General features: G+C 37.0%; 3 protein-coding genes across 3 annotated transcripts; 1 reads left to right on the top strand and 2 right to left on the bottom strand.

Annotated features, from left to right (window-relative positions):
* Positions 1-775: 775 nt before the first annotated feature.
* LOC144576338 (coiled-coil protein) lies at positions 776-2,744 on the top strand. Its single transcript, XM_078326691.1, has 3 exons — positions 776-1,045; positions 1,496-1,675; positions 2,151-2,744. Exons 1-3 carry the CDS (start codon positions 818-820, stop codon positions 2,613-2,615), a joined length of 873 nt encoding a protein of 290 aa, XP_078182817.1. The 5' UTR covers positions 776-817; the 3' UTR covers positions 2,616-2,744.
* A 1,087-nt stretch (positions 2,745-3,831) lies between these two features.
* On the bottom strand, positions 3,832-6,224 carry LOC144543970 (superoxide dismutase [Fe], chloroplastic-like). Its single transcript, XM_078292413.1, has 8 exons — positions 6,079-6,224; positions 5,802-5,981; positions 5,529-5,717; positions 5,270-5,441; positions 5,046-5,164; positions 4,727-4,753; positions 4,517-4,540; positions 3,832-4,390 (listed from the first exon to the last, which is right to left on the bottom strand). Exons 1-8 carry the CDS (start codon positions 6,151-6,153, stop codon positions 4,172-4,174), a joined length of 1,005 nt encoding a protein of 334 aa, XP_078148539.1. The 5' UTR covers positions 6,154-6,224; the 3' UTR covers positions 3,832-4,171.
* A 615-nt stretch (positions 6,225-6,839) lies between these two features.
* On the bottom strand, positions 6,840-11,219 carry LOC144576235 (RING/U-box superfamily protein). Its single transcript, XM_078326543.1, has 6 exons — positions 10,575-11,219; positions 9,313-10,164; positions 9,042-9,236; positions 8,495-8,649; positions 7,806-7,916; positions 6,840-7,196 (listed from the first exon to the last, which is right to left on the bottom strand). The coding sequence occupies exons 1-6, from the start codon at positions 10,722-10,724 to the stop codon at positions 7,139-7,141; spliced, it is 1,521 nt and encodes a 506-aa protein (XP_078182669.1). The 5' UTR covers positions 10,725-11,219; the 3' UTR covers positions 6,840-7,138.
* Between the last annotated feature and the right edge of the window lie 8,404 nt (positions 11,220-19,623).

Genomic DNA, 19,623 nt, shown 5'->3' on the forward strand with positions numbered 1-19,623 from the left:
TGGATCTCTCGGTTACTTTATGGTTAGCTAGCAAGTGGTCATGAAAGAGTTAAGCAAGTAGAGACTTTGAAGGGTAAGAATGTGCTTCGATAACCCGCTAACCCGATCATGAGTTTAGCCCAACACTTCTACTGGATTTAGAGTGGGGTGCTAAAATGCACTTACCACCATTGTCTCTCTTCCATGCCTTCATTTGCTTGAATTGAAGGAGATGAAATAAAAAGGAATATAATAGAAAATATTAAAATTAAAGTTTGTGAACTAATTATATAGAATAAATAAGAAAGAATGAGAAGAGTTAAGAGGTAAATATAATATATTGAAGTCTTGAAAGATAAATAAGAAAATAAGCAAGAGTTGAAAGACACATGAGAAATTAACTCTATTTTTTTTTTGACACACTAAGCCATATGAAATAAAAATAACTATATACAGTTTGTTTTGTTTAGTGCATTTAAACATGTTTTAACATCAAAATGTCAAAATAATAAATCTTTAATTAATAAGTTTTGTGCTTTATGTTACATAAATTCTTAATTTTTTTTAATAAGCCATTTCTCAAAGTGCTTTTTGGGATTTAATTACTGTTAAAAATATAAAAATGATGTTTTACTTACTAAAATATAAAATAATATGGTAATTATATATACATTTTTACTGGAATACTTCCTCCACAGCCACGTGTCGCTTTGCATTTAACTTTGCTTGCAACGTGTCCCCTCTCCCCTGGAAATAAATTTTTCCTTGCCACTGCAAACCACACATCCATTCCCTTGGACTAAAGAGAGGAGCTAGCGAGACAAGGTTGAATTAATTAATGTCGAGCATGAGCATAGTGAATTTGGTCATGGCCCCACTGTCAGTGGCTCAGATGCCCCTCTTTCTGGGGCTGAGAGTAACCACCCTCGGAGCGCTGATCTGGTGGCGTTCAATCAGGGCTCTTTTCAACTTGCATGTCCGCGTTTGTGTTGGTTTCGTTGTGTTCCTCGTTGCTTTGTTTACTTTCCCTATCAGAGTCCTCACTGCTCTTGAAAGAGAGAACAAGGTGTGTTAATTTAATTTGTGTATGTATCTCTCCGGCCTTTTAATTATAAGTGCTACCTGCTTTGGTACGTAAAATCATGTCATGCATGCAGATCTTGGTCAAATTAGTATCAGTTTCTGCTAGAATATATATATAGCTTCTTAACAGACTCGGCTAACAACCTTTAATTAGACTGTGGTCAAAGGTGTCTCATCTAGTCTTAACAATTTATGTGGTAGCTAGCAAAAATGTGATAAGATATGGGTCTAGGAAGAGATCGAGAATGTTGGAAACATTTGATATCTTTTTAGACATAGATATTGGAGATAATTTTCTAAATTGCACCCGTTTAATGAATTTTTAGGATATTTAATCAACTGTAGTTGTGCTTGTACTAAAAAAGTATATTATATATATAGCTACAAATGGTGCATGTAGAGGGGTGTTTATTGAATTTTGATTAATGTGCAGTTAGAGAGGCTTATAATTCAGCTGCAAGGTCATGTAGAGAGGCTCATCTCTGAAAAGGATGTACTAGAGGAGAGATTACAGCTGGCACAAAAAGACAGGAGGCTTATAGAGAAGATTTTTGATGAGATTGAAGAGGAGCATGAAAAAGCTCTTTGTAGAATTGATCTCCTTGAAAATGAGGTGCATAGAGTAAAGTTTTCCTAATTTCCTCCTTTCAATTTCTTCCATTATATATAGTTTCCATAACTAATCAAAATAAAGTGCAATTCCCTCACATATAAGAATTAAGATTCCATAATCCATATATATCATTATCAGCAAAATCAATGAAAAGGTAGACTAGTACAATGAAAAGGTAGACTAGTACTACATTGTCATCTGTACAAGTAGATGTGGTAACTGACACTTGAGTGTGGGGCAGAACAGAATGCATGGTTTTTGGCTTCGGTCAAAACTGGTCAAGGTCAATTTGAGTCTCAGGTCAGTCTGGTCAGGTCATTTTCAAGTAGTGAATTTTAATCAGCTTTGAATCATCACTTCTGACTTCCCAAACAAAATGCTGTGTGTTTTGTCAGCTTCCTGTCAGATTAAAAAAAATTATATATTTCCGGTTGAAATTTGCCTTTACTTGCTAATTTTCTATTATGAATTGCAGTTGGATGAACTGGAGGAGAAGAATAGAATAAGACTGGAATACCAGAAGGATCATAAATCTGATGAGAGCACTAAGAAGAAGAAACAAAGGATAAGAAGTCAAGTAGCAGTTGACAATGTGACTGACAGTGAGAGAGGAAGAAGGGTAGAGGCACTCTACCGGAGCCTTTTCAGCTCAATACTTTCTCTGGTAGTTGGAATGGTAATATGGGAAGCACGCAACCCGTGCTTGCCTCTGGTGGTGGCTCTCTTCTTTGTGGTGGGGATGTCATTGCACAGTGTGGTTGCGTTCTTCTCCACAATAAAGAACAAACCCGCTACCGATGCTGTTGCTTTGCTCTGCGTCAACTGCTTCATTCTCGGTACACTTTCCTCTCCGATACTACCAAGGCTTCCCTATTTCTTGGTGAACCATGCTGCCGGCCTTTCACACCATATTTTTCTTCTCTTAGGTTATCCGAAGTGATCAATACTCTTTTTTAAAATATATATATCCTCTTGACGAGCTTATTTTTCTTTGTTCTTTTTTTTCTTTTTTTTAACATGGATCTGAGCCAGTTGCAGAATTAGTAGAATTGTGTCAGTTGTGTGAGAATCTCATCATTTTGCTTCTTTTTAGTTGAATGATTTCTATGGGGTCACATCACTGTCAACACAGAACAACTTAATGATTCAGGAAGTGTTTGGTGGGATTAAAAATTTGTGATTCAGAAATAATTTGAATATAATTCGGAAATAATTCAGAATTATATGTTGAGAGCAAAACCAAAATCCCACAAGAGCGCAAAAAAGAATTGCGAAAAATTCGTGAAATAGATTTCCCCTTGTAGCCTCAGATAGAATCATTTTTATACTGGTTGGATTTAAAAAACACCATACCAGTTTAATGGTCCAATGAGGTCCCAACGAAATTATATATGATCGAAATATTTAGTGTAGTAAAGCCGAAAGCAAATTTTGGTCCGTATATACGACAGCTACCTGTGGTTTCCCAAACAAAGGATATATATTAAACAGGGACTGCCCACAGTGCATTTTCTAGATGAGATTGGTTTTGGTCATGATTCTCATTTTATCAGCACTCAGTGAAACATGTTTACTGATATAATTTTTTGAATTAGTAAAACATGTTCAAAATTTAGTTGTTATAATAAACTAAATTTAGTGATTTTATGTTTGGACGTTTAATTTCTTTCAAATAATATGTCATTAGCATTTGAAAAAAGGTTAACTTTCGAATTTATTTTTGCATTAAATAAATGTGTTACTTACACATGTGAAGTGTGCATGTGTTGTTAAGAAAAAATAAGCATAGTGTCATGCTATAATAATAGAACTAAGTTAATTAAGTTTATTTGAAAAGTTTTATGAGTTAAATGATTCATTTAATAAATTAAGAATATATACACATAATTTTTTTGAAAACAATTAATCGGTCACATAATTCCAATTAATCAGCCGCATACCGATTAATAGCTTAATGGTACCACATCTGTCCAACGAGCACATACCGTTATTTACAACACTGCTTTATACTACACCTCTTCACTTTTAAGGTGGTTGATTCTGGAGCAAATCACTACATTCATTTAAAAAAATCAGAAAGGGCTTAGGATTTTACAGCGACAATACCTAAATAAAGCAAACCACCTCGTGCTTTTAATGCCTCGGAGAGAATCAGATATAGAATCACATGCTTTATACTATCCACGGAGACACATTTCCAATTTAAAAAAGGTAAAAAAAATGAATCTGGCAAGGCTGTTTGTTGCTCCTAATATATCTCTATTGATTTTGACATCACCCATCCCACACTATTTGATACATATTGCACCGTTGAAATATGGCAATTAGTTCGCACACCAGTGGAGCAGATAAAAAGTGTACTGTTTCTACCTAAATCCTAACAACAAGCTTCTAAATTGCACCATTTAGTTCTCATATCAAAGAAATCCACAACAAACAGCATGCCAGGCTTCTAGAGCATTCCATTAAGAAAGCTAAAAGAAATTAAAGAAAAAATCATGCTGCGCGGCGGTGCCGTTTCATCTTCTTAACAGGCTTATGTGGTACACGGTTTACATCAGGTGTCATTTCTTTAAACTTCTTCACCATAGCTTTCCTCTTTTCAATTGTCTCCCTTATTTGAGTGGATATTATTGCTCTCTTCAGTCGAAGACGCACCACCTCCCATGACACAAGATTATTCAAAAATACTGACACATAGTCTCCTCTTCTGTTCTGAAAGCACCCAAAAGCAGACGAGCAAAAGACAAACATTATTAAAAATATATAAAGAGTTAAAGTGCTCATTTTCACTTGAAATTGTGGAATTTACATTATATTAAGGTAGTTGCGCAAACATACCTCATAATCCATATAGTAAGCATGCTAATTGTTAGGTTCCCCAGATTGACAAAAGAAAATTAGTCAGTAAAAAAAAATCATAAATATAAAGACAATAGCATGTACATGTAGCTTTCTGAAAGACTCGATCGGCCATCTTAAATTCTCAAATTAACAAAAGAAAAATGCCTAGTATAAGAAGTTCAATGATAATAAGGACAACACAAGTACCTCCCAAACATCAATGGCAAGAAGTGGCTGCAAGGAATCAACAAAAGTTCTTTTAGATCTAAGAGAATGAGGCTTGTAAATTAAGATTATAAAGCGGTCCACTAACTCAGCCACGACACATCCTAACAGCAAGCACAGAAGTAATTTTTACATAATAAAAAAAAATAGCTATTTTCTTACAAGAACAACTCAAGGAAAATAATCTTGTGGTTGGAGAATTTGGTTTTTTACCAGGAATGACTTGATAAAACATGTAGTTAAATTAAAAATAAATAAATAAAAATAAAAAAGAAATGGGTTATATATGAAGAAAGATTACATGATAATCCCAAACAAGAGGACTGACGGCATTGGGGGTCTTTACAACCACAAGCCGTGCATCCTTCGCAGATGGACGAGGGTTTCTATCATTGCCCACTCCCAATCTATGTACCTTGACTAGCAATAAAGTTAAAAACAACGGGAGTTAAAATATTAAAAAAAAATGGGGGGTGAGATGCATGATAAAATTGAACTTAAATAAATGAGTAGCTTGCAACTCACAGGCAAGCCAAACCCAACCAGAACCAAATTGGGTGAGAGCAGCATTTTGGATTTCTTTTGAAAGTGCATCCAACGAACCAAAATCCCTTAGAATCAAATATTTCAGTATCCCTGATGGTTTCTTGCCAATCCCAGGCCTCATGGTTTCCCAGAAGAACTCGTGATTCCACACCTGTCATTCCATTGCAGATACTTGTTTCTCAACTTAAACTCCATTAATTGATTTTCAGTTTTTGTTAATTGAAGAACTGAGACAGACCTGAGAAGCATCGATAAAGAACGGGAGGTAGTTTCCCATGTTGTAAGAGGAATTTACAACCGACTGTAAATTCATTTTAGCATACTCTGTGCCTTTTACAAGATTATTGAGGCTTTCCACATGGCCCTTTTGGTGTCTCTCCCAGTGGTATTGTACTGTCTCTTTGCTCATATGTGGCTCCAAAGCATCCTATTTTTGTTTCAATAATCAATAACCACCTCTGTAGATTTTACGAAGAACAAAATATAAAAAAAGAATGGTAAAGGGGAGTACGAAAGGATAAGGAAGAGGCTTCAGCTTAAAAGGATAAAGAAGAGGCTCTGGCTCTGGCTCTGGCTCCGGCTCCGGCTCCGGCTCCGGCTCCGGTTCGATTGGCTTTGGGGTGTTGTCGGAGTTGGTGGCTGTGTTGGGTGCACAGTAAACTCTCTGACGAGGTGCGCATTGTACTCCACGCTGCCAAGCAAAGCATAATATCAAACAGTTAAAAAACATATCAAGGAAATATCCCAACAAAATATAAAAATGAATCGAAAGAGCGAGAGAGAAAGACCCAAGAAGAGAATCGCGAAAGCCAGGGAACAGTAAGGCCGGAGGCGCTCACGGCGCAAGCTGTTGCTGGTTGCATTTCTTCCTCGAGTCCTCTGGGTTTATCCTGCTCTCCCTCTCCAGTTACTGGTATGATTCTATTGTGAGGGTTTTTGTACATGGGCTTGGTTTTGTTTTTTTCTTTCAAGGCTGTCTATTTTTATGTTATAAGGCCTTAAATGGATCTTTCTGGCCCGTTAACTTGACACCAGCAGAAATATGATGATATCATGTTTACTAGTTTTTTTCCTTTTGCTTTTACTTTTCTTCGTCGAGTGCGATTTAATTAATGGGAATAAACTTGTCGTTTAGTGCATGCAACATGGCCTGGTTTAATTAAAATATTTTTTTAAAGGCAAGTTGCCCATATTTTTAGCTCAAGAATAAATAAAGAAAGAAAACCCAGCTCACTTATTTCAAATAACTATTCCACATTATTGGTGAGCAATGAGCATTAATGGGTGCATCTTCCGTCGCGCTTTGGTTTGGTGCAATCAATTACATGTTCTGTTGCTTTTGGTTTGGTACAATCAATTACATGTTCTGTTACGTTTGTTTGTTTAATTGTTTGGTACAATCCATCAATGCACCAAAAGCTTCCAGTCTTATCAACTAGAGATGACAAGCTCTGTTTCTTTTTTTCATAAAGAGAGATGACAAGCTCTGTTTCTTTTTTTCATAAAGAGAGATGACAATGTCTGTTTCACAAAAAGAGATAACGAACTGTTGACACTGAGAACCTTCAAAATAAACAGACTAATTGGCTAAAATACAATGTTTTGGTTCCACAAATAACAAACTGTTATCCCCCCTCCAGATTGATCACATTCAAATGGCCACCTCCAGTAATGTAGGGATGGCAAACTTGCTGCTACGAATGATTTACAAAGTACAAATCACATGTCATGTCAGTGTGACCTAGAAAAATTGGTCCCCGAAAGATACACGATTGGACATATTCCCAAATTTTCTTTTCTGATCTGGAATCCGAAAAGTGAGCAGCTTGACAAGAATAGGCACTTTCCTTATCTGACACTAGATGCTTCTGCTCTGCAAACATCGCCCCGACAAAGTGGACAAACTCTACACAAATAAAGTATATTATTTAGCAAAAAGTAATACAATAACTATGCTAATATGAAGATAAGCTAACATCATTACCTATTAATTTATGTATGTTACAAAAGAATTATATAGTATGTATTTTATATGAAAGGAAGGGATATGTTGTCAACCAATAAAACAGTTATCAAAATTTATAAAAAAAACATATCTGAATATGTTCTTGATAGCTTAGATAAGTTGTGTATCCAATTTGGTGCAATTTAGAAATCTTTTGGTCCCTGATCACCTGAACCACTAGTTTTTCAAATAGTTCTCTGGATATTTGTAATACAAAACATATTTAAAATATAGAGAAGATATTTGTTATTTTACTCTGTTATTTTCACTATCATTTGGTTGGTTATCATGGCTGTCAAACAAAAACTTGTTGTCAACATCCCGTATATGAATTGTGAACAATAAATACGCAAAACCCATATTTGAGTATGAACAGCTCAACATCTTATCTTCCCCCACTACTCGGTAAAATATCACCAATCTCCAAGAGAGCACCAAACCAAGTTAAATTTTGGCAGAACAAATAAAAGCACAGTCAATCAGGTGTATCAAGGATAGAAAAAAACAAACCTGTGAATCTCCTTGAGCCATTTATCTATACAGGTAAGATGAAATTCATGGCTGCAAGGCAGAACTCGCATGCAATCTCCTTCCTCATACTCCACAAGGCATATGTAACATCTAAAGTTACATTTTAAAAGTCAAATTCAAAATGTGCATTAACTTGTCAAATGGTTATTTTTTGGATAGGGTTAAGCGTACTAGGGGAGGTGTTTAGCATTAAAACTTTGTAAATAAATTTTCTATTAAATACAATTGTTAGCGGTGACAAGCCGTCTAACCTTCAAAAAAACTTGTCAAATGATTACAGCCCCCTAGACAGTTTTTAGGAAATGACAATCACCTGTGCTTCAAGGATATTCAGGTCAGAATTCCTCAACTGAAAAACAGTATTCTGACCATTTCTCAAGTGATTTTAGCTAATTCTCACTGCATTCTATTTAATGCTCACAAGGAGTTCAATGAAATACCCAAGTGACTGTTTTGTATACTTACCTTAATTAGGTACCTAATCCTCAGAATTGAGAGCTTCATCACACAAAATTAAAACTTCCCTACCTGAAAGTCAAGCAATCTGGATATAACAAAAAAATTGGTGCTCACATAAATGACCTAACACTTTTCCTGTGCAGAGTTATGGATCTAGATTACAAAAAAGTGCTTAAGGCTCAGAAAGAAGAAGAGGAAAGATATCTTACTGTGCAGCCTCGTCACTATGTTTAGCAGGCTTTCTGTACATCTTCACTGGGAGAGACTCAACTGTCTCTTTTGGTGCAGGAACTGATCCTATCGAAGAAAAGGATGGCCTTGATGAAGACAAAACCATCGACTGTTGGTGGATCTCATCCAAAACCTGTCATGAAATTTTAAGCAGCCTTATTTTTCTTTTTTAATTTTCTATTATTCCCAAATGGTACTGCATGCAAAATTAATTCAATGAAGAAGTTCAAGTCTTACAATTGATGTGTACAGAACCAATAGAAAGTGAAACACAAAAAAACATAGTTATAACCTCCTACATGATATATCAGGTAGTATGTATTCAACTTGCACTTAGTCAATATTACCATTCGCTCCATCAAAGCATTATCATACTGGCTTACATTAGAAAAGGCAACATGAATGCTTGTGTCATAAATCTCAAACGATCATTGATTCTAGTATAAACTAAATAAAACATAAAATAAAATCAATAACTGAAGTCAAATGAACTGTTGCAAGCTTGATCTAAGAATTGAGCTTTACCTCGAAAAGTGCTTCAGCTAACATCACAATTCTAGAAATACTAGCCCTGGTGCTTGTTTCATCATCAGGATTGCCAGACCGATTTCTCGTTCGGCAATTACATTGCCCGGTCCTATGCCTTCCAGCAAGAATACATGATCTCTCATGACCTGACAAATTCTCAAATCTGCTTCCTAGCCTCTGAAGAGCCCGGACCTGATATCACAGCACCAAATTTAGTATAGTCATCAAGAACCATTATAACTAAAGAAATCCACAAATAATAAATCACCTGGGATCGTATTCTCCTTCTTCTCTCAATAAAAGCTGACCTACGCTCTAACAAATCCTGGTTATTTGCATCTGTATGCTGCAGATTTTGTGGCAAAGGTATCTCGCCACTTTCAAAAGGAAGGCTACTAGACAATTCTAAATTCATCTCAGCAACTCTATTAGATAAAGATCCAGCTCTTCTTATTCCACTGAGAGCCCTGCTTGCACTGGGAGCTGTTTCATCTAAAAGAACTGGAGAGAATAGTCCATCAGAAAATGGAGTTCGCCTCAGAACCCTATCACGCAGCCTCCCCACAGATAGAGTCCGGCTAAATCTCACACTGCCCTCTAAAGTCTCCTGATTTCCCGTCCTTCTATTTCTGTATGTATTTCGCTCAGATTCTGCTAAATTCCTTTGACCAAGCCTTGCAACCATTTCTTCAGCCCTTGCATTGAAATCAGGTGTAGGATTCGTCTCATTTGGTGTTGTTTGATCTGAACTGCTTGCAGTAACTTCTCTATCCGGATTAGAAAGCGGAGCATTGCTTGAGAATAAATCATGAGCAGTAGATGAGCCTAGGCTTACTGCTCTATTCAGCCTAAAGCTCACAGTGCCTGGGGTTATGTTAAAGCGTGCTCTTGGTATGTTAGCAGCGACATTGGGTGAAACCTCGCCAGCTTCTGAGTTTGCTCGTAATGTACTGTTGTGGCTTTCTTCACTTGCTTCAACATTGATAGAGTGGGGAATTTGACTTGATGATGGTGCAAACTTTTCAAAATCAACCCCATTATTCTTGGAATTTTCTTCCACCTCTATGTTAACAGGAAGATGCTTCAATGTATTGTTCAATCCTTCATTTTTCTCTTCAGACTGAAAAAGACATTCAACAAAACAAATATAACAGCATTGTTAAAATCAAAAGTCTGTTTAGTATTTCCAATTGTTGCATAGAAATGCATTAATGAAAAATTATGCAGGAATGGCGACACTAGATTCGCGCAAACAGCTTTTCTCTTCATACTAAAATTAGCAGACATTCTAACCAATTTGATTTATTCTGAGTTCAAATGGAAGGGCTTTTCTCTATTTCGAGTAGGTTAACAATGAGATAAATAGTTATTTGCAAGTTATGGTGTCACTGCCTATAAATGTAGATCTAATCCATCCAGCATCTCTCAAAGGACACCAACAACCTTGTTTAGACACACATTAAAAACCAGCAGAGAACAAAAAAGAAAAGAGAGAGAGAGAAAGAGAAAGAGAGAAGAGGAATGGGGCACCTGTTGGGGAAGAGTAGGAGGCAAGCCGAAGCAAGAAGAAATGAACGCCTTCCCTATTTTGCCTTTCTCTTTCCAGGAACCTTCTCTCTGCCTCCGTGAATTCAAATTCGATCCAGACAAAGACGCATTCTTGCTACTTCCTGATCCCATCACACCCTGCTCTCTTTCTCATCTACCCAATTTCATTCCTGCCTCCATTTCAAATCAGCCCCAAAAATCTCCTTCCCCTTTTCTCGTTTCCTCAATTTTTGTTAAGAACAGATGCTCTCCTTTCTACGTTGGCATTGGAAATGGTGAGAAAGAAGGAATTAATGAGCGAAAGAAGCGCCACCCAGTTGCTGCTGGTGGTGGAGTGGTTTCTCCGCTTGGGTTTGATACTTTGATTTGATTAATTAATGATTTTATTGGGGCCTTGTGTTTGATTTGAATAATGATAATATATGAGAAGCAGTAAAGGAGCCCTCTTGGTTTCCCCGACCAGACTTTGTTTGTTATTTCTCTTCTTTTCTTTTTTTAGTTGGGTATTCCGAGAGCAAAGCATAAGCAACAGACAGTCGCTCGTTGCAGTGGCGCTACGCCCGCTTCCCTTCCCTTTTTGCTCCCTTTTTTTCTCACTATATATTTTCTATTGCTCTTCTCCTAAATAATTTATCAACCAGGTTTCTGATCTTACTTCTCTAATCAACCACTACACATAGGTTATTTAAATAGATTCTCAATAGATCCGAAACTACAATTTCCCCCTTCTTTCTCTGCCAGTTAATTTTGGATAGACGTGGTGCATAGAATACACTAACAATTAACAAAGAGAGAGAGAAAAATAAGCACTACGGACTAGTGGACAAGTGAGTTGGGATGATATGGAGATTCCGTGGTGAATTATGAATGAGGTACAGCTGCGTGGATCTCGTCAGTACCAATGGTGGTGATAGCCTTGTTATTGCATGCATGTGAACTATGTATTGTGTTGACTACTGAGTAGTGAGTACTGACAGCGGATTTAGAGATCGGATCAGACCTCGCTCTCGTTGTCCCTCTTTTTATTTTGTTTTCTTCTCTTAAAAGTCTTCACCGGTCCAGCTTATATCTTCAAAAAAAGTTTCAATTACGTGCGATCTAAAAAGTTCAGAATTTTTTTTTTCAATTTATCGGATAATGTACAAAAACATGCACAAACTACAGCGAAATCGCAAGCACATGTGATTTACGGTTACCTGCTATTGTCCTGTGTACGTACCTCTCATGTGTTTTAAATAGTAGAACGATTAAAAAAATAACGCTATGTTTATATTATATTGTTATAGTATGTTATAGCATCAATTTTATTATTTTTTAATAAATATCCGATCTGATCCGTATTCAAAAAAATAAAAATGAATATGGATATAGGTTTACCACTATTCACTCTGTATCTGCTATGTATCTGATCCGTTTTCACTCCTAGATTCAGTGCAATACCTGAGTACAATTAGATTTGAGTCATCGGTTATAGATTGACACAAATCTTAAAAACAGACAACTATTTAGGTACCGAATTCTAATCGCTCAATTAAAAATTAATATAAACTTATTTTACTCAGTCGGGTACTTGAGAGGATTACAGATTCGAGTACAATTAGATCTGAGTCATCAGTTTTAAATTTACACAAATCTTAAAAACAAACAACTATTTAGCCACACTTGCTCATGAACATGTGTTACTAAATAACATATAGTTCAAGGTTGCCCCATAGGATCCATGCTACAGCGAAGGATTGCGCCAGATTCTGATGGGTGCGGATTAGAGGCTGGCCTGTGTAATTCTGGCAATGGGAGGAATTCAAGAAAATCTTCTCGGATTTTAGCGCTACAATCCTGGAACTAGATCCGGCTACCCGGTTCCATCGGGATAGGAGGTTTGCTAGGGTGCGCTTAGGAATGTGTGATCCAATGCTGCTGCTATCGACACATTGGATCATGCATCATGATGCTGGTGGTTATTTGTCTAGACATGACTTTATTTTCGAGCTTGAACATCCTCGCAACTCAGGCCCTGGAGCATGGCAGTGAAAAGGAGAGCCCACCGATCCCAATCCAGGTAATACTGGGTTGAAAACTTCCTTTGGTGCCAAAGAAATTGTGATCACTGATGCGTCTGGATCTGGTGGGAAAGCAACTAAACTTTATGGTATGACTAGTACAGAAAGTAAGGAGAAAGGTAAACAACTAGCACCACCAATTGAGGATGTATCTGATTTTGATGATAAGTTAGTGGCCTTAGGATATGTAGATGGCAGAGAGTCTCCAATTGTCACATAGCAAGGGGGACCATCAAATTGGCTTCCATGGCTCCCTCCTGAATATGGGATTGGGTATGGAAGATATTCCTCCTCCTACGTGATAAGGTGGAAATCAATGCTAATAATATTTATAACCCTAATATCTACTCTACTGTCGATTCACAAGCGTATGAATCTATCGTATAGTATAGATTGGGGTGTCGATCCGCAGGGATAGTGTATTAAGGTTAAGTTGTTCACTAATTCCAGGGTTGTTTGGTTGTGTTTGGTTGTTTGGTTGAGTTATGTTGTGTTTAAGGTGATCAATTAAAATAGTGATGTAAAAGGTTAAAGGTAATAAAGGGTTCTAGGGATCAGGCTATCTATCATTCTTATTCATTTAATCTAGGTTCTGGTTGTCATAACAATAGCGCAAGGTCTGTCACCAAGCGCATGCTACTGCTAATACCTGTCAGTTGTAAAGTTACTCAGTAGCATGCGGCTCTGTCACCATCCGCACACGTTCTGGGTAAACCGTACAAAGTCTGGTTTCAACTCCAGTCGGAATCGCACACGGTTTGATCAGAACCACACACATCCTATACTGGTATCAATGCGATCTGAGAGCTGCTAATCCTATTCTAGTGTTGATCTCCGGTCAGTCTCACAACACCCTAACTGAGTAAGTACTTGTCGGGTACTTAGCACAATTGCATGAAGATTAATGATAAGTCCTAAATACTAATATTACAAAAGGATCAAGTTCACTTGTCGGTCCTTCCTCTAGCCTTTGGTAAAAACAACAATTAAGATTACCCCACTATTGGTAGTGGAATACGACATTTGTCTGCTAAACCATGTCCTAATAGGTCTCTTACTGTAGTTCGAATACAAGCGGTCAACTGGTCAGTCTATTCTACTTGTATCTAAGATAACTTATGTTCATAGGATATTAGTTAACCCCAATTAGGTATGAGTGGATTGCACACTCCATCATACAAGGTCACTTTAAACACACAATAAACATGAATACAAGGCATAAAATCTCAGTAAGAATTCAAATCATAGTGCAAAGATAATATAAATGAACAACTAGATTAAACTCATAAGAATTCAAAATTACAAGCCTTTACCCTAGAAAGGTTCTATCTAGCCTCTCATGGGCAAATACACAATGAAAAGAGATAGAAGAGACATGATACAACAAAAGAGAAGAAAGAGATATGGAAGGAATACACCTTGAGAGTCTCTTTTGTCTTCTTACTGCTGCCTTGCCTCTGTCCTTGGCCAATTATGCCCTTAGGAAGAATTGTGCTGCTCCAATATGCCTTATAACTAACCCTAACTTGCTAAATTGAAAGATAAGAGATTGATACAAAAGGATTGATATTTATAGGCTTCTTGGACGTATTAGGGCAAAGAGGGACGTGTTCTGGAGTTATTGGTACTTGGAGAGCAAGTAACTTGGAGTCCAAGTTGTTCCATAACTGTCATTCCTTCTGGAAACTGCAGTCCGTGCGGATCTGGCTGAACTGCACGCGATTGCATGCTAAAACGCATCCTACCTGATACTGGTACGCACACGGATGTGCTGAACTGCGCAGACTCATCGACCTTTAGTATTTTGGCTACAGAATCGTCATCCGAGCTCCATTGAGTTGATTCAAGTTGGGTTGGAAACTAGACAACGAGATCTACAACTTTCATGAAGGCTTCGAGTTCATATTCGAAATGTACAGGTCTCGGGAAGCGATCCAAAGTCAGTGTACTGTGTCATTTATGTGCAGATGGCTTCTTTAGTAGTGCGCGGTTCGGCTCATCCTTGTGCTACCTAGAATCTTTGGATTCTTGCTCTAGTTCCTTGCTTCACTTGCATGCGGTTTGCGTCCAAGCCGTACAGCAAATACTTCTTGTCTAGAATACACCGTTTTACCTCTGTTTTAGATCTAAAAGTAATAGAAATCTGTATTTCTCCAAGATTAGGGTAAAATGACAAAACTAATCTAATTCTATAGAAAATGAATAATTGTAATAAGATAAATGGCAATAATTTAGGCTAAGTGATAGGAAAAATAATGACTTATTTGACCCCTATCACTACGGGCCTTATTATAGAGAAGATACTGGCACTATTGAGAAAATTGAGGTGGAAGAAGCTCCTAACACTAACCAAAGCTCTGCTATGCCAGTCCTTCCTGATAGAGAAGACTCCCCTCCACCACCTGTCCTGGAGACCAAGGAGGATAACACAACTGCTAAGGTTCTTCCAGTCAATACTCCTGGACCAATTGACATAGTGGGAGAAATTCCTAATGTGACCTATGAATCCCTCTTTGGTAGACAAATCATGGTGCAGACCCCCACTGCATCTTTTCAGTGTGCACCTAGGGATTCTCTCCGCTCTTCAAACCCATGGAGGTCCTTCCTCTCCCCCTCCTGATAATTCCATGCATGCTATTGCTGCTCTCACACAGCTGGTGTCCCAATTGGTGTCTCCTATAATACAATAACACATGCAAGAACAGTCTCTAACCACTCCCTAAGTACATGAAACTCCAACTGCTACCAGGAAAATAGGCCGACCCAGTGGGAGAACTTCTGGGATACAGATCCCTGTCAGGCACAATGTTAGAATTGTCTCTCAGAGGGGTGACACTCAGAGCACCATGGACAAAGCAGTGGAGCGTGCCAGTCAAGATACAATCTGAGGAGTGCATCTAAAGGTAATTCTTTAATATCTAGTTTTCCTTACTCTAGACTTACTTAGGATGAAGTTGTGGAGCTATTTAAAGCTCACAACATTAATCTAGGTTGTGTAGGGTTTTGGTGCTACCCTATGCCATTAGATTTAAGCTGCAGAAAGACCGTAAAGCAAAAATTTTACTTCTAACTTAAGCTGTAGATTAAAAGAGATATGTCGGAAAGACCACCGAAAGTTCCTTTTCAGCCTTTCCTTCACAAAGCCCTTTTAATCCTTTAAAGATTTACTCCTTGATTGATTTCTAAAAATTAATCTATTAACAATTAAATAAATTAATATAACATTTATACCTCGTTTTCAAATTCCAACCGGAATGAAGACTGACTAGTCTCAGAGTACCAGACGTCTAATGCCTCTATAGGTTATCCACTAGGACTAACCAGAGAGCGATTTATTTCTTTTGCTATAAATACCGTAAAACTGTAGAATTTTGCAAAAACACTATTCACGGGAGGCGTAATAACACTATTTACGACCTACAGTTATTCTGATTCACAAATATAAAAAAACAGAAATACTGTGACTTTCGCAAAAACAGTATTCACCGATCCCGTAAACGCTCTTCAACAATCCAAAATATTATATGTGGATTATGTATAACTTTCTTTCTAACGAAAATACTATTTGGGAGAGAAACCGAGAAAGAGAGAAAATAGAATACCAAATCGATCTAATACGATACAAGTGAATTAGTGATTTCTCTCTCTACACCCCATGCCCTTTTATAGCCTTTTGCGGTGGTTTGGTCAATGACCGAAATACCCCTAGGAGGGTCAATTATGGGTGAAAAGATCAAAATGTCCCTTGGCCCATTAAGCTTTGAATTGATTTGCGCTTTGACTTTGGGTTTTTAATCTTAATTAAGGCTTTAATGTTAATGTGCTTTAAGCCCAAAATTTAAATCCATAATTAACATTTAAAATCCAAATCAAATATATATAATTGTTCTGAACAATTATATTTCTTTCAATTGTTGTTTCGGTAACTTTTATTCAACGTGTTGTGCATGCTTATAAATTAACTGTTGTTTTTGCTTGTCATCTTATATGGCATTTATAATTTAATTATATCACGTATAATTAATTATAACCATCTTATTATTAATCATAATCAATTTATAATTAATCAATAAGATTCTCCGATTAACTCCTATACGGTGTGTATCATCCTTGCAAACTTAATATTTTCTTGATTTTGAGCAGATTATCAAATATGATTACTCTTGTAATCATACCACATACAGATAATCTTACTCTATCAAAGGGCCCAATGATGTTATTACTCATATAGAGATACAAGAGACAATAGTACTTTTGGTAAACCATCTCTTCCTCAGCGTTAGATAACACTAGCTACCTTTTACGAGAGATACGAGAGACAATAGTACTGTTATAGCTACCTTTTACGGACAGCGTTAGATAACACTCACACACATATATATCTTTTATGTAGAAAAAATGAATATCTCATACTTTAGAACTTAACACTGAATGAAAGCATTAATGACACGAACACAATTCCATTTAATGTTTCATTTGGGATCTGTCAAATACCATGTTCCTGGAACATGTATCTATGCAATTAAAATGACATCTCTTGTCTGTGGTCTGTAAAACTTGATCATCTTTTAATCCACATATTAACCTTATAGCGGTCAATTAGTGTTCCTGCTAATTACCTCGGTTAGAGACTTTTAAGAGTATATATCATCTATATTATGAAGTTTCACAATTCCAGTCATTAACTCGAAATGATTCTGATATCTCCATATTAGATCTATTGTTCCGACCAATTCTTGTACCAAAATCTGCGTTTTAAACCACCAAATCGCGTATTTTACATTGAATATCCATAGAATGTGGTACTGCTGCGATTTTATTCTTATTTTGCAGAAAACGGGCGAAATCAGGGAAGTTACTGAATTCTGAGACTCTGCACGCGACCCTCATCACATCTGACGCGACCCTCATCAGAGTCGATGCGGGTAGCATCAAACCTGACGCTGGTCGCATCGCGAGCTTCCAGAGCAGACAGCAAAGGCCCAATTAAGGCCCAGAATTGAAGCACTCGTTTTGAAATGTCTATAAATAGACCACCCCTGCTACCAGGGAGGGAGTTCCGAATTTGAAGATTCAAAACCTCAAGAATTGGAGTGTTGATCAAGAAAGAAGAGAGAGATTGGAGATCGCTTGGAGAAGAAGAGAAGATTGCAAGATCCTCTCCAATCCACCTTGGATCTTCGAGCTTCATCATGATCTCTTCTCTTCTCCCCTCTTTTATGCTTTTTTTTATCATGTTTGAGTAGATCTTTAGTTCCTAGGGTTAGGATGTAGTCTCTAAACTTTGTCTTTGAGTTGCATGTTGTTTTGATCTAAGTTTGAACTTGTGTGATTCTTTGTTTGAGTATTCATTTGATTGCTTGATTTTGATTGCTTGATTGATTCTTGATTGTCTACTGTTAGATGTCTATAGCATCTCTTCTAGTACTTTGACCTTGATGTTTCTTGCAATTGTGATTGAGTATTTGAGGTAGATCTAAGATCAATAGTAGCCGAGAGGTGAAATTTTCATTATCGAAAGGTTGTGGATACCTCTAGCAAACCAGACAATCAATTTATGTTAGATACCAGTAGGTGAGAGCTACAGGTTGAAGCCTCGCACAAGAAATCAACTTAGATACGAACACATGTCAGCTCAGCTCGAGGGCCAAGCGACCCGCATCAGAGATGATGCGAGTCGCGTCATACGAGTCGCATCAGAGATGATGCGAGTCGCATGACAGGTCAAGAGAGGGCAAAGTTTGGGATGAAACCTGAAACCCTGGGAACGCCTTTTATCATTGTTCAAAACCAAAACCTTTAATTACTTTCATTTACTGATTGAATCGTCACTTGAAATTAGGAAATATAAACAAACCAAACCCAACCTTTTACACTTCTAGTACCTAACTCAGATTAGTAGGAATTTAGAGTCGAATTATACCGTCCCTGAGGATCGATACCTTATTATACTATACGGATAGGATTGTGCACTTGCAATCTTAGACGAGAGTTGATTCAAGGTTTTAAACTGGTACAGCTAGCTGTACCTGAAACTTTGTAGCATACTTTTGTGCGAACAGATTCATAAATGCAATAATATTCATGTCAACAAAATGACATTTTATTAATCATCCAATTTATAAACATAATATATATGATAAAATTATCATATTATTGACTTCTAGATTATTACATACTAACAGGTTGTGGGAAGTTAGATTCCACACATTATCATAGCACTCCAATAGCTGGATAGGGTAGCATTTGATAAACTCATTCAGGAAGCTTTAGATGTCCTATATCAACTTATAAAGCAGTTTGGCCTGGTTCTAAGTTTAGTTATACTTTTTCTATGGTGCTTATTTGGTTTTTCTGTGTACCAGTGGTACACTATTTTTTCTATGCTAAATTAACATTTGACACCATGCCTGAGACATGTTTGGACACTGATTTCGGGCTTACCTAGCATGAATGCACAATACTACTGATTTTGTGTTCTTTTATATGCATGGAGAGAGAGAGAGAGTCATACGAGGTCTAAGCCCATTATGGTTTTAGAATGATGGTACCAGCATACTAGGGTTAATTATGTTTAGTTAGCATGTGTAGTTGTAACAGCAGGTTAGTAATTGAAAGCAATTAGGATTTGTTAGTACTGTAATAGAAAAGTTGTTAGCTTAGACAAGGTCTTTAAATAGACATCAAGAACTTGTAACAGAAAAGTTGATGCTTATGTATTTATTGAAGATTTTGAGTTCTTTTATTATACCAAATTACTGTAGTTGCTCATAGTTGTGAATTTACATCTAACAGGTTGATGAATTTGTAAGGTTATATTAGTGGAGAACTCAATATACATTATGGTGTCTAGTGGTTTAATAACAAGAAGATACAAAAAAAAAAGAAATAGAGAAGGCTGATGAATTTGCATATGCTCGATATATAGTATGATGAATTTGCATATGCCCGATCTTTGTTCAGCAAGAAGA

Source organism: Carex rostrata, chromosome 25 (genome assembly GCF_964058835.1).
Source record: "Carex rostrata chromosome 25, lpCarRost1.2, whole genome shotgun sequence".
NCBI lineage: Eukaryota > Viridiplantae > Streptophyta > Magnoliopsida > Poales > Cyperaceae > Carex > Carex rostrata.